General features: G+C 36.2%; 1 protein-coding gene across 3 annotated transcripts in view; it reads right to left on the reverse strand.

Moving 5' to 3' along the window:
* SMYD3 (SET and MYND domain containing 3) overlaps positions 1 to 13,597 on the reverse strand; it is a 383,946-nt gene that overhangs the window by 62,333 nt on the left and 308,016 nt on the right. For 2 of the 3 annotated variants that reach the window (XM_085055183.1, XM_085055184.1), the window contains exon 8: positions 9,291 to 9,401. The exons of the other annotated variant lie outside the window; for it this stretch is intronic. In XM_085055183.1, coding sequence (XP_084911309.1) covers positions 9,291 to 9,401 — 111 coding nt within the window. The remainder of the gene's footprint in view (positions 1 to 9,290; positions 9,402 to 13,597) is intronic. 3 annotated transcript variants of the gene reach the window in all.

The raw sequence follows: 13,597 nt of genomic DNA on the forward strand, positions 1-13,597 counted from the left end.
TCAGCCTATGGTGCTTCCTATGAATTCAGCCAGAATGTCAAACTTTGAACTATTACACTGTCAAAAAACAATAAGAACGAAGTCATGATACCTGACAACCTTGCCACGGGGTCCTAAATCAGTCAATCAATCTTTGAAAAATAAAATTTGGCTTGCAAAGAGTGTCTAAAAGTTTAGAGGCAGCTGGCAGGAAAGCCATCTTTCTTAATTTAAATAAGCCTAGAGTGAAAGATGCATTTCCACAGTGTGGCCTGGGAAATAGCAATGTGAGTCTTTCTAGTAAGTTTCATACTGAGACATACCAAAAAATAACTCATCTTTTCAATGTTACTTGTATAATGGGCATTTCAGCATCTAATCTGTGGAGGGAGATATGAAATAGGCCTTCATATTACTTAACAAATGTCACAAAACAAATAGCGGCAAAAGAAAACAACCACCACCACGTACTGCATGTGGGACATATTGTTCATGAAATAGGAAAATCTTTAAAATTGTCCTTGAGTGTTCCATACATGTACCTATGCACATACATATGCACACAATATTGCTTTTCCGATTCAGACCTGCGCTTGTCCAGTGCAGGTACATGTTCACTTCACCACAAAAAGCAATCATGGTGAAATGGTTCACAGGATATGCTGTTCTTCCAGGAGAGGCTAAGAGAATGGTTTAGTTCATAGATTTAATGATGGGCAGATTACCAGATTAAAATCAGGACTACAAGATTAAACTTTTCCCAGATTTTTTAAACCCATTATTGACCCACATAAGGTAAAACCATGATCATACTTACGGGCTCAGTGTGCACAAACCTGCTTAACACAACCAGTCATTATTCCTTTCCTCTGATTGGAATTTTCAGAAAACTAGGACAACAGGCACTGCAATGAAGCTAATCTTCACCAAGCATTTACACCTACTGTATTTGCAGTATTTAATTCTAGTTATTTCCGGGCATTGTATGGACAGCATGTGAATTAAAAAAAAATACACTGTAAGAAAGGTAAGATATATTATTGGGTAAGAAAAATAAAAAGACAAATTGCCCAGCATCATAAAGTATACAGTATACAGTCAGGATGGTATTAAGAACCAGAAATTTGGAGTACGCAGGAAGCATATTCAGAATCTGAAGAGAAAGACACAGAATGTACTGATGTGAAGGAACATCATAAGAAGCATAGTTGAAAACATTTATTCAGAATGAGAAAGGTTCCTCTGGACTATTTTTGAGTGATATCTTCAAGGCAATAGCTTCAACGGGGAATGAGTTTAAAGATGACAAGAACTTTAACTGAAATTACTTGAAGATGGCATATTGCAAAAAATTTCAGTGCGCTAATAAAATTGTGTCCTATTTCAAATAGCTCATAAATTTGCTGATAAACAGTAGAGTACTTTTCCATCTTCTTTTCTTCCTCCATGTTGGTGTGGTTCAGATTGTTGACTTTACTGTTTCAATTATTTATAAAACTGAATCAGAATCACAGCCACACTTGTCTGGCATGTTTTTAGACTGTACCAAGTAAAAAGAGTATTTATCTTAAAAAACAAGAGTCTAAGAGCAGATCAAAAAATAAAATGGAGTGATCAGAATATACAGCATGCCCACAAAAGCTGACATTATGGTCAGCCCATATAATGTTACTGTCCTGGTCTTTAAAGGTAAATGATAAAATTCTTTACTTGTCAGAAAGGGATTTAGATAACATCCAGAGAACCAATGAAAAAAAGGTATTTCCTCTCACTTTCTTCTACTTTTTCCTTGAAATTCATAGCCCATTAAAATATACACTTGGGAAAACAAAGATCCAAGCTCCTATTTCCACTTTATTTGGAAGAGGAACCTAGAAGAAAGATACGGTGCACATCCTGGACTCACATGAACTTCACTCATTGCCTGAAGCACTAAGAGAGTTGCGAGGTTCCCCTTACCCCATAGAGTCTGTTCTAACACCTAGGAAAAATGTCATTCTGGCTCTGATACAGATATTGTTTTATCTGAAGTGAACAATCTTCAACCAGAGAGATTTTTGTATCCAGAAAACTGAAACACAGTCAGCTCAGAATGCTGCAGTTTAAAGTTGCAACATCCTTTTTTTTTTTTTAATTACTTTTGGGACATGAATTGAAACCTATAATATTTCAATCAAGTTCCCTAATTAATGGGATGTTAAAAGATTGATCATGCTGCAGAGTAGAAAAAATGGACTGATAAACAGATCAAGAAAAGGCATTCAAAATCAAGATTATTCCTTAAGGTAATGCTGTTATTAGACATCACTTTGACAGACTGAAACATACAAGACCTTATAGGAACCTCAGTGAAAGAGAATTCAGAGATTCAAGCTCAGATAATGCAATGACTGGCATATATGCAATGACTGATATGCTTAGGAAAAGAATGTTTTAGGAAAAGAATGTTTTTCCACTGCAGGAAAAGGTGTTTGGAAAGTGATTTGTCTGATCTAGCCTTATATTTAAATTACTACTGTTTCTTTCTTAATATTCTATCTTCTATGTTTATTTTAGATTGCTAACCCAGAGTGAAAGTTTTCCTTTTTCTGCTTGTGATTCAGCAGAGACCAAATAGTTACTGCTATAGGAATGACACCATATGAAAAAAGAAATCCTAACAGCAATAGCTAGTTCTAACAACATTCCCAAGGAAGCTGTACATCCAGAAAGGATAGATCCATAAGGATCCAGGCACTTAAATGCAGCTGCAACAGCCTAAAACAGTCCTGGGAATGGCCTCTTTTCCCTTGGCAAAAAAGTGTTTTTGCTTAAAACATCTGCCAAAGATTTATGGTTCCTCTTAGATGGCTGGATCTGAAAGGAATGAGATTCTGCTCCCATCAGAAGAGCAGAAAGCTAGATTCCCAGGAGGGTGCCACACTCTCAGCTTCTATGTTTGCTTTTAATATGAACTTGATGGGCTAAACTGATGCAGGTTTCCCTCTCAAGGATCTCCTGGAAAGGCAAAGAGAGTGCATACATCTTTCCACTCATGTCTGTTTATAAGAGCAGCCGTATCTTTTCCATGACCTTGACAACCCAAGTGAACTCCAGCTGGCTGCTGCCAAGTGGTGACCAGAGCACACTGAGGCAGTCCCAAAGCAACTAGGATAGGCAAGTTGTCATGGAAAAATGATCACAGTGCATTTGTCACTGTCTTTGGAAGTGCACTTCAGTGGAAAAAAAATTACAATGTTGAAAGACGGAAGGAGCCTCAGAAGTCATGTAAGAAATGCTAAGAAGCTGAAGAGATGCTGCCTTTGTTGATGAACAAGAGATCCCAGAAATTAGAAGCGGCTGCCTTGTTTTTTACTGTCATTTTTGGCACTAGAAAAATAGAAGCCCTCTGTCCTTGGCTGTTTGGAAATCCATCCCAAGAGGGTAAGATCCTCTGAAAGGAACAGAAGAGTGTTAGTCTGACTGTTGGGTTTCAGGAATGAATCCAGGCTTTATGTCACTACCAAATGCCTTGCCAGAGGGAAGAAACAGCCAACCACCTATGGAAAGAAACAGCATTGTGTCCCAGTGGGCTCTAATTACTGCTACTGACTTTTGTAGGCACTGGTTACACTGATGTTGGGCTGAAAGAGTAGGTGGGTGAAATATGACTGATCTCTGGCTTGATGTCATTCCATAGTTGGCTTCAAAGGCAATTCTAGTGGCAAAACAGTAAAAAATATGAGGAATGAACGATTTCTACAATTAACTACTGCAAAATCTGTATTTTGATAAGAAATTAATTAAACCAGGATTCTGTTGGAACACAGTCCTGATATATTTTTTTAACACACCATTTGGTACATTGGTATTTAGCAAGTTTCTTAGAATCATGACTAGAGAAACAGATGCTCCTAGTTTTTTATTTGCTTTGATCAAGGGGTTTCATGTTCAGTTAGCTGTATAAAGAGACTTGTTTTCAAGATTCCTATTTAATCATTGCTTCCCAGGCTTCATCTTTTGAATTAATTAGAGGCCTCATCTTTTATATTGTACTTGGAAAACTTAGTGAGAATGTAAATGTCTAAAAATAAATAAATATTAGGAAAACTGGGACACAAACTTATGGAACTTGACAATTCAGCAATTTAAAAAGGCACTTCTTAACATATAATTTTGTGTTTCCTGTGTCCTAAATATATGATCCCTGAGGGAGGGGTGACATTTTTGTACTAACACCAGTGATCTTTCATGAAGCCTTTACATGCTAATTAAAAACAACAGTCAACAATAATACTCTTCATGTAACAATGCCTCTGTAATTTAAGCACATATTTTTCAAAAGTATTGCTGACAGCAAACATGAAGATCAAAGGTGAAAGTGTTGTATAGCGTACCTTTGGCCATATTCAAGAGTGTTTCAGGAAACCTGGTAAGGCAAATCATCCACAGGTATCTGCTGTAACAACTAATTTAATCAACTAACTTACATTTGATGAAGTTCCAAACTACAGTTGTGTTGTTTCCTCAGCAAGAAAAAGAATGCCAAAATTTCAGGTTCAAGAACTTATTCAGTGGTGATTTTTGGGGTTTTTTGCTTTTTTTTTTTTTCGTTTTTTGTGGGTTTTTTTTTGTTTGTTTTTGGTTTTTTGTTTGGTTTTTTTAATAACAGAGCTGGTGGATGTATGCAATAACAGGTAAAGAATTGCAGGTGATATTTTTATGTAGAGGTTCATAGCTTGGCTGCTGTTCAGGTAACCTGATTTTGAGAGCCCTTGATTTGGAAACTGGACTTGTGGTGTTCTCTACCAAAATTCAGGCTGCAATATAAATACTAAGCAAAGCAATAAAGTGATTAAAGGAATAGCATGCTTACTGGCATTATGTTGTTATTAACTTTGGCAACTCTCAAACACTGGCCAAATATAAAAATGATTCAGATTCAAACCCATTGCTTTTGACCTTGTAATAAATCAAAGCTTTCCAAAAACCAAGCTAGACTAAGATATTAAATCCTGGCTCCAAAAGAGAAAGGCGACTCATAACAAAGCGATTCTATAAGCACAAATGTCCCTGAAATCCTTGGCTGAAGATGTAGAACATGAACAATACTCTGGCTCATGACTGTGGAAAAAACTGTTCTTCATTTAGAATGTTTGTCATCGGTGTAATCCCATCTTTAATTATAATTAATATAAGGGGCTTTTATGTGCTGGAATAGCAATATGTTGCCAAGAGTTCAGCTTGGCACACATTCCTGAATTACAGTAGAGATTGATCTTATAATGGAGCAAAGAATTATGTATAAAGCTGTCAGAGATACAATGAACTGAAGACAATACAGTAGCTATAACTTAAAGTATTGACAGACAGGAAGTGTTCTATGAGTGAATTTAGGAAGATATATTTTTCCCCCCTCTTTTAGTTCTTGGTTTTCTTTCTAACTTTGGACAAAAGTCTTGTTTAGATTTGTCGTTAGTGCCACTTAATTTTTCAGGAACTGATACAGTGGTATATTTGTACTTGCTATGCTGCTTGACCAGCTTCTTTCTAAAAGACACTGGTCAGCATTACAGCACGTCTTTAGAATTAAAATGCAGCTCACATTGAGGCTCAGACACCAAAAATTATTTAAGATCCCCAGTCCAGCTCTTGCCACTGTTTGCTTCTATATTTTCTCATCCTTGTTGACAGCTATACACCTGGATTATTCCATGGCTGTGCTCATAGTTGGAGAGGAAGATAAAATACTATTCCTGCATAGCAAACAAAGTTTTACTTTGAAGTCCTTTCACCAGCAGTGACCAGTGAGGAACATTTCCTCTCATTTTGCATGCAGTGCAATTGTGACTGCTCAGCCATGTTACTTTCCACTTGGTCTAGGGCTGTGTCTGCTCACACTGAGTGCTTGTGTTTATCAGCTGAAGTTGATGCTCAACTTCAGTAACTTTTGCTTCAGCAAGGGTCCCTGTGGTTGGGCTGCAGCCCATTTCATGATACTTGTACATGTAGTTGCCATATTAGAGTCTCTGATCCTGACAACTGTGCAAAGGAACTATGTATATTTAGTCAGAGTTGCAACTGCACTCTGGTTATCCATGTCAGCTAGCACAGAAATGTAATCATGTCAGTCTTGATTCTGTATTTATATATACTTCATGGAGCAGCATAATTTATCTCACCAAACTTTATCTGTCTGAAGAGTGGGAATTTACTTGAAGGCATTCCTTTAACCTCTTTTATTCCATTCCAGTTTTCATAGATTTCTACTGAAGACAGTATGAATGAACTGCCTGTCTTTTCTCTTGGTATGATGGGGACACAAAGCACACCAATAAACCTCAAACCATTCTGCTTCAAGGAATTATTCTCATTCAAAGAAATTAATCACATAAAACTAAAAGACCTTAGAAAATTATAGCACCTTCCCTTATTATCCTTTGGGTATCAGAACATTCAGCAGAAGTATAAATTACCTATAGATTATCTTCTCCCTGCCTTTGTAGAAACTGATCAAACCACAGCTTCACAGAACATTCACAAAAATGGTCCCCAATACAGACAGACTGATCTGTTTTCTAGTAAAAAACCTTTTCAGCTCTAATTGAAATGGTAGTTTCCCACTAATTATGAAAAATAAGGGTTGGATCTTAGAAAACATAAAGGTTGCTCTTGAATAAAGTTAATTTCCCAAAGTCACTTACAGTCAGTAACTGACTTGAGACAAGAAACTTCATATCATCTTCCTTTTTTACTCAGGAATATAACACTAAATTAACAAGCCTCTAAATATGTAACAGGAAACATAAATTTCATTGATAATTATCTTGCCAAGTATTTTTATAAATATGAATAAAGAGGGATGCATGTCACTAAGTACAAATCGACATAGGGTTTATGTGCTCTTCATATAAACTGTAATGTATATTTCCCACAGGACTCACAGGGTCACTTTTAAAACATTACAAAAGGTGCAGAATAAAAGCTACAGTGGAAATCACTTGACTTAAAACTTTACTGTAAATTGATGTGTGCATCTTGAGAGCTTTCACTGGTCCCTGGAATGTACTCAGCATCTTGCAAGCACACTCAGCAAGATTGGAGTAACATAAACTCTGTGTTTGTTTAAGTGTCTCTAAATGTGGTTTCAAAAAGGATTCTAGCTTTTTTGATGAGATGACTGCAACTGAAAAAAATCCTCAACACACAAGAACTTGAATGCATAAAGCATTTGTGGCATTTGCATTTTTACTTATAAGAAACATAAATGGGATTAATTGCTGTTGACTAAATTATATTGTTTTGCAAAGCAATGTTGTAATATGGGAATTTACTGTTAGCTGACTATATTTATTGATTCACAGTATTCACTCTGCCACTCTTGAGGACACAAAGTTACAGCTGTTGCCTATTTTACTGACAAAGGTTTTGCTTTTAAAATATTTTCTAAGATGACTTGGAAATTTGTTTCAGGGTTATTTCAGCAGGCATGTTATTGAATAATTTTATCAACTGATAACTTTTAAGCATCTAAATCTAGACATTCTGTAGTTTAAAACCCCAGAATTTCCAAAAATATTATCTCCTGCTGTATCTGCAGTATTACATGACTCTCAGCTTACTAATAGTGACTGAGATCAATGAAAAAAAAAAGAAACAAAAAATCTAAGTTTCCAAACTAGTCATGTAGAGATTTTACAAATTCAGTTGGCACAGAAAAATGAAACACAATGAGGACTGCTGCAGATAATATCTAATCACCCTAGACTGAAGCTGAGGATAAAGATGTTTTCTTCATAGACATCAACAAAGTTGATGAGGCTCCCAGACCTTCCCAGACCTCTCTACATCATAACAATGAGGCAATCACAGAATTTCAGAATGCAGTCACAAAGAACTTTCCAAACATTTCACAGTATCATTCCCACATAAATTTTTGTGAATGGGCAAAAAAAGATCAATAGAATATGAAAACAAATGACAATTATATTTTCAAAAAGAAAAAAAAATACCATGAATTAATTTTAACCTGTGTATCAGACTATTGCTTTCATTAATATATGCACACATAATTTCACTACAGTATTTTTTGATGTTATATGTTGATTCTTACAATGACATTTATACCAGCCTGGGGATATTGTTTCTTAAAACATTCCATATACTGAATGGTCTTTACACCACTTGTCTACCCTTTCACAAACTGTTAAGTGATCCTTGAAGACTTTTTAGCCTGCTTATTTTTCTTAATCATCATTGCATCTGTGAGGATGCCATTTAGCCAAAACTAATCCAAGATTTCACGGCACTTGAGTGACCATCTTTAAAAGAAAGACAAAAAGAGGTCTTCACTTCATTGCCTCTGAGAAGAATTGCTGCAGTCTTTATCAGGCACAGAATGCCAACATGGACAGGAAGTAATTTAGCATTATGTCATAAGCCTGAAACTTTTCTGTGTTCTTTTTTTTGAACTGCTTACTGATGAATCAAAGCATATGTTACAGTTTAAACTTTGGGGGCTACTTTTTCTTATTTTTCTGTACAGCAATTATTTCATGAATCATATTATGCTCCTTGGAATTACATTTTCATCAATGCCTTTCTTACTATTTCTAATCTTGCAGGAACACATTTAGCTATGGCAGGTGACTCACTCCAAACAGGCATTTGTGAAAATAAGAACAAGTGTACATACAACAAAAGAAGCTAAGTGCATAAACTGCTATGAAGTCAGCCTCACTTTGCCTATTCTATTTGATCTCTCATCACACTCTGAGACAAATTTATTGTGCCAAGGTTGTATAAACATGAAGCAAACCAGAATATAATCCAATCAGGCTAGGCTGAACCCTAGCAACAGATCACATTGAACAAAAGTTTATCTACTACAACTACTGATCTGACATCCAAGAACTTGTGATTCAAGTGAGCATAAAAAATACAAAGTCACCCAAGAAGGTTCACCCTTCTCTCTAACATCTCCTGAATAAGCCTGGTAGTTCTTGAAAATTACTGATGCAGATGTTTGGCAGAATTAATTCAACATTATTTTGAGGATAAGCACAACCTTCTGGTAGTATCAGACCACAGGCATCAGCTGAATTTCCAAGATTATCTTTTGAATAAAAAAATGTCAACATTTCCTGCTTTTCTTTCCTTTGGAGCTGTCTTTCATAGCAACAAAAACAGCCCTGAGGGCAGAGGTAAGTTTCTCCTCTATTCTGGCCATTCAATTAGCAGCAAAAGATAAGTATTACATAAAGGAAAAGAAGCTGCTGAGAGGCCTTGGAAAATTCTGTTTAATTGAAAAGAAATTTCTTCTTTCAACCTACCTTCTCTTGATTCTGGCAGAGAAGGCAATCGCATTCAAAGCAATACTGGCGCAGCAGCTGCTTTTGGCGTTCCTTGGTAGGCATCAGCAATTCAACGTAGCTGATGGTGAGCTGTATGCAGTACATTAAAAAAAAAAAAGTGTTGATATATTTTACAAAAAATCCATATCCAGTGCATGTACTAGCTGAGGCAACATTTTTAGATACATTTTTCCCAGCATAAAACAGAATGTTAAGGGATTATTTCCTAGAAGAAACTTACTACTTTTACAGAAGGTGAAAAAAAAGAGGAAAATTATTTACATGGAAGAACACTTTTTCACAAATCAAGATCAACATTGTTTGAAATTATTAATCACCCCCAAATTATCACTATTCCAAATTTTTATCCTAATTTGGAAGAAAAAGAAAAAAAAGAAAGGAGAGCAAGAAAAGAGAGCAAATAAACTCACTATCTGAACTCCTTGTGCATAAAATCTCATTTTCTGTCTAGCTTCAGAGCTTAAGTATGTAGTTACCACTGCTGTTATACAACATCCAATTATCTCCAAAAATTTTTTCTCAGGGAAGCCCCGACTTGCAAATATATATTTGAGCCTGAGGATAATTCCTCTTATGCCATACCCATCTTCAGTATGTCTGTGCTGTTTCCCTTGTGATCAAGGAAGCATAAAAATATTGCAGTCTAAATTCCTGAAACTATTGACAAGAAGATTTATTAAGGTGATAAAAGAAAATCTGTGCCTACATTTGTGCCATTTTCAACTTCTTACACTGCACAAAGTGAATTCCAATGAACTACAGAGAAGTCTGTAGTTTGTTCAGTTTGATGCCTGCCAGAAAGAATTTTACAGGGCTGACCATTCGTAGAGTTCTTGAAATGTTTAAAGTGCTGCACAGGCACAAACTAATGATAAGGAAAGGAATGTAACAAAAAACCAGCCCTGTTCAGACCAGCATATATTCACACATGCTATTGAGTGATTACACTATACGCCCAACACACTTTGAAACTCTCCAGAGAGGTCAGAGCGGAAAAAAAATCAGGTCACATTATTTCATCCTGAGCCTAGACACTTCAATTAATTGGGAGAATTTTCACATGGTTTTCAGTTAAATCATGAGAGCCCACTCAAAGAAATTACAGGAAAACCTGACCAATTTGTAGTAATGGCTATGAAATCCATTGTCAGGACCTGCATTTTGCAAATTAGTGAGCATTCTAATTGAATGAGCAATTAAGAAGCAACTAAAACAATGCCTGCATTTTTTCATTTATTATTACAGTGTAATTTGATTACATATTGAAGGAGTACTGTGTTAAAAGAAGTCTTCTGAGATGGCAAAGTCAAACATTTAAAATAAATATGGTCTCATAATTGAAGATTGATAGTATAATTAATGAAAGAGACAAATTAAAATTCCACAATTAATCAAGAGTTAGAAAGTGTGAGAACTTTTCTAGGTTTCGCATTCTATATAATATTGTTCTGTCCCAGTTTGTGCATTTCTGAGCCAAGAGAGGATTAATTTCACCACCACTAGCTTACAGCAGAACAGTCTGTACTAACCATTTACATGGGAGCCATAGGCTTCCCTCTTTCTGCAAAGAAAGGTTTGAAATTGTACTGCTTATTTATTTTCCATTCTTCTCTCCCAAGCTTTTTCTCTTCTGCCTCATTATCTCCAATGTTCTTTTATTATTTCTCTTCTCTACCCCTCAACATGAGTATCATTTTCCTGTCTTATTCTCAACTCCTGATTATCCAAACCTGTTTTCCAGCCACCAATTCTAGCTCCTTACTAGCCACTTTTGGTACAATGGGATGATTTCATCCTTGTGCCAGTCTCAGATCTGTCCTTCAGTCCTATCTTACACCTTTTCCCCACAGTTAACAGTCCTTGTTGCCCTACTCTGATTACTCAAACATCTTCAGTGACCCCACCAACTTTGTCCTCACTTCTTTCCACAGCTGGTCCTAATCTGCATCTTGGTGTGCTAAGAAAGATCTGTCTCCCTTCCTTCCCACAAAGCATTTTCCAGCCAAGCTGCAGTCCTAACCTCATCCTTCAGACATTCCAAACCAAATTTCCCTCTCCCATCACAAGCCTCCTGATCTTCATGTCTCCTTGCAACTCACAAGTGTTTTTAGTCAAAATCATTCCACACACTGGCTGTTCCATGTCTCTTGTCCTCTACATAAACATCTCTGGTTTTGACTCATGTGCTACTGGGCTTTAGGTTCAGGTGGCAACCAGCAGTACAAGGGATTTAATCAAGTTCAGACACAGTGCAAGACAGCAGGAATCTTCTGGGGAAAATAATTCATGTGAGATTAGTCTATTCTTTGTTAAAATATTTAAGACAATGGTTGAAACCCTGTCATTACTGTTGAAACCATCTTTAGGAAGGGTTCAGTTATAATACTGCAAAACAAACACAGAGCCAACATCAAATATATCTTACCTATCCAGCCTACAGGCTTCATCCCTTTATCTCTTTATATTTGTGACTTCCCCCCCCCACCCCTTTTTTCATTTATGTTGAAGAAACCTGGGGAGTAGGAAGAAATTTCAAAAAAGACATTTCTTTTTCAGAGGTTATCAAACAGTTGTGGATATGAACAGCCATATAACAACCTGCTCTGGATTGAAACATACGACTGGACAGAAAGAGGAGAACATTGGATAGGAGGTATTGATATATCCTTTTAGCATTTTAACAATTTAGGGTTTCTCTTGCTGTCAGAGGCCTGAGTTCAAATTCACAGCCCTGCTAGCATAAATCCATAAGTGAAAAAAATATTTGTAGCTGGCAGACTGAGTGGTAAAATATAATTAGAATATTTAGAAACATGACCAACCTAAGAGTGACCGAGCCTATACTAATCATTTAATTGTTCAAACACAACATTTCTGTATTCATGTCTCTCTCCTACACTTGCTTTAATTTTGGATCACTTCATTAGATGCAAGGCTCATTTAACTTGTACATATTTAGGAAATATGCCCATTTATCAATGACTGTCTTAATGGTATTTGCATGTGGGATGTATGCTACTAATTAAAACATTACTTCAACTGACCAAAGCCTGCTTCTTTATTGCATCGCTTATGAAGAATGCAGTAAATCTTTTTCCCCTGAACTGGAGTATATGTATTAAAAAACATTTATGAAGGCAAGGAATTATTTAACAGCCATGAGACTTATTGACTCCTAAAACTTGCTCCTTAGAAATGCAGCACTGTCTGAGCCCTGCTTCTTGCTCAGACACAGGAATTCATTAACCATGGGTGGGGTGTTTAGTTTCTTATGTTCCTCATCTACCAAATGAGGTGGACACAGTTTTCCAGTATTGCCATGCTGCAGTGTACTTAATTTAATGGTGTTCGTTGGAGGTTTTTTTGTGACTATAAGCTACAAAATTTCTAGACAGAAAATTCTGTAGAAATTTAAAATCAAGTATTTTAATGCAAACGGCAGGGAGAAAAAGGGGAATCTTCTTGGATTTGCAGTCATGGGTCTCAGAGTCTTAGGGGGAGGTTGTGTACAAAAATCTTTTCCTGAGACAGAGTTATAGAAGTAGTTAACAGTCTGCACTCTTTCTGTTTTGGTATGTAAGATCAAAATGCCTTCTAACTTAAGGAAAAATTTGGTTTTAAAAACTGTGCTAGGACAAAATACAATATGTCAAACATATGCAGATGTAAAACTTCTCACAGAATAACAGCAACAGAAACATTATATAATTTGGTTGAGATCTATCATGAAAATAGATTTATTTGCTCTCATCTGCAATAATTATTTGTTTTTCAGTATTAATTAAAAAATTGTTGCTCTGTAAGGGTATGGTCAGTTATGTGATTTTCTGAAGAAAGATACAAATTTGCTCTGAGCTCTGAAGCTGATGAGAAGTCAAACACCCATTTTTGGAGCAGAACTGCACCCTCAGCTAATCCATTCTGTATCCCAGCAGGACTAATTGATTTGAAGCCAAACAACTTCTGATTGGAGAAGAGGCAAAATCAGCTTGTGTCTGCCTGCAAAACACCAGGTAGACTCAGCAACTAACAAAAAGTCAATTGAAATTATAGCACACATCTTGATGCTGTTTGAAGTGGTTACTTAAGGGTAGGGAAATGATGAAGACCTCTTCAGACCTCTTCTTGACAAAACTAGCTGATAGGCTACCTTATCACTAAAGGAGTGCTCATGATCTCTAGATGAATAATTTTTGCTTTTTTATAATCCTTCCTCATATCTCACCTTTCTTTGCAAGGCTTAATTCTCATTTTTGCAAAGAACT

The sequence above is a fragment of the Lichenostomus cassidix genome, chromosome 3, assembly GCF_008360975.1.
Source record: "Lichenostomus cassidix isolate B80296 chromosome 3, HeHo_3.0, whole genome shotgun sequence".
NCBI classification, from domain to species: Eukaryota; Metazoa; Chordata; class Aves; order Passeriformes; family Meliphagidae; genus Lichenostomus; species Lichenostomus cassidix.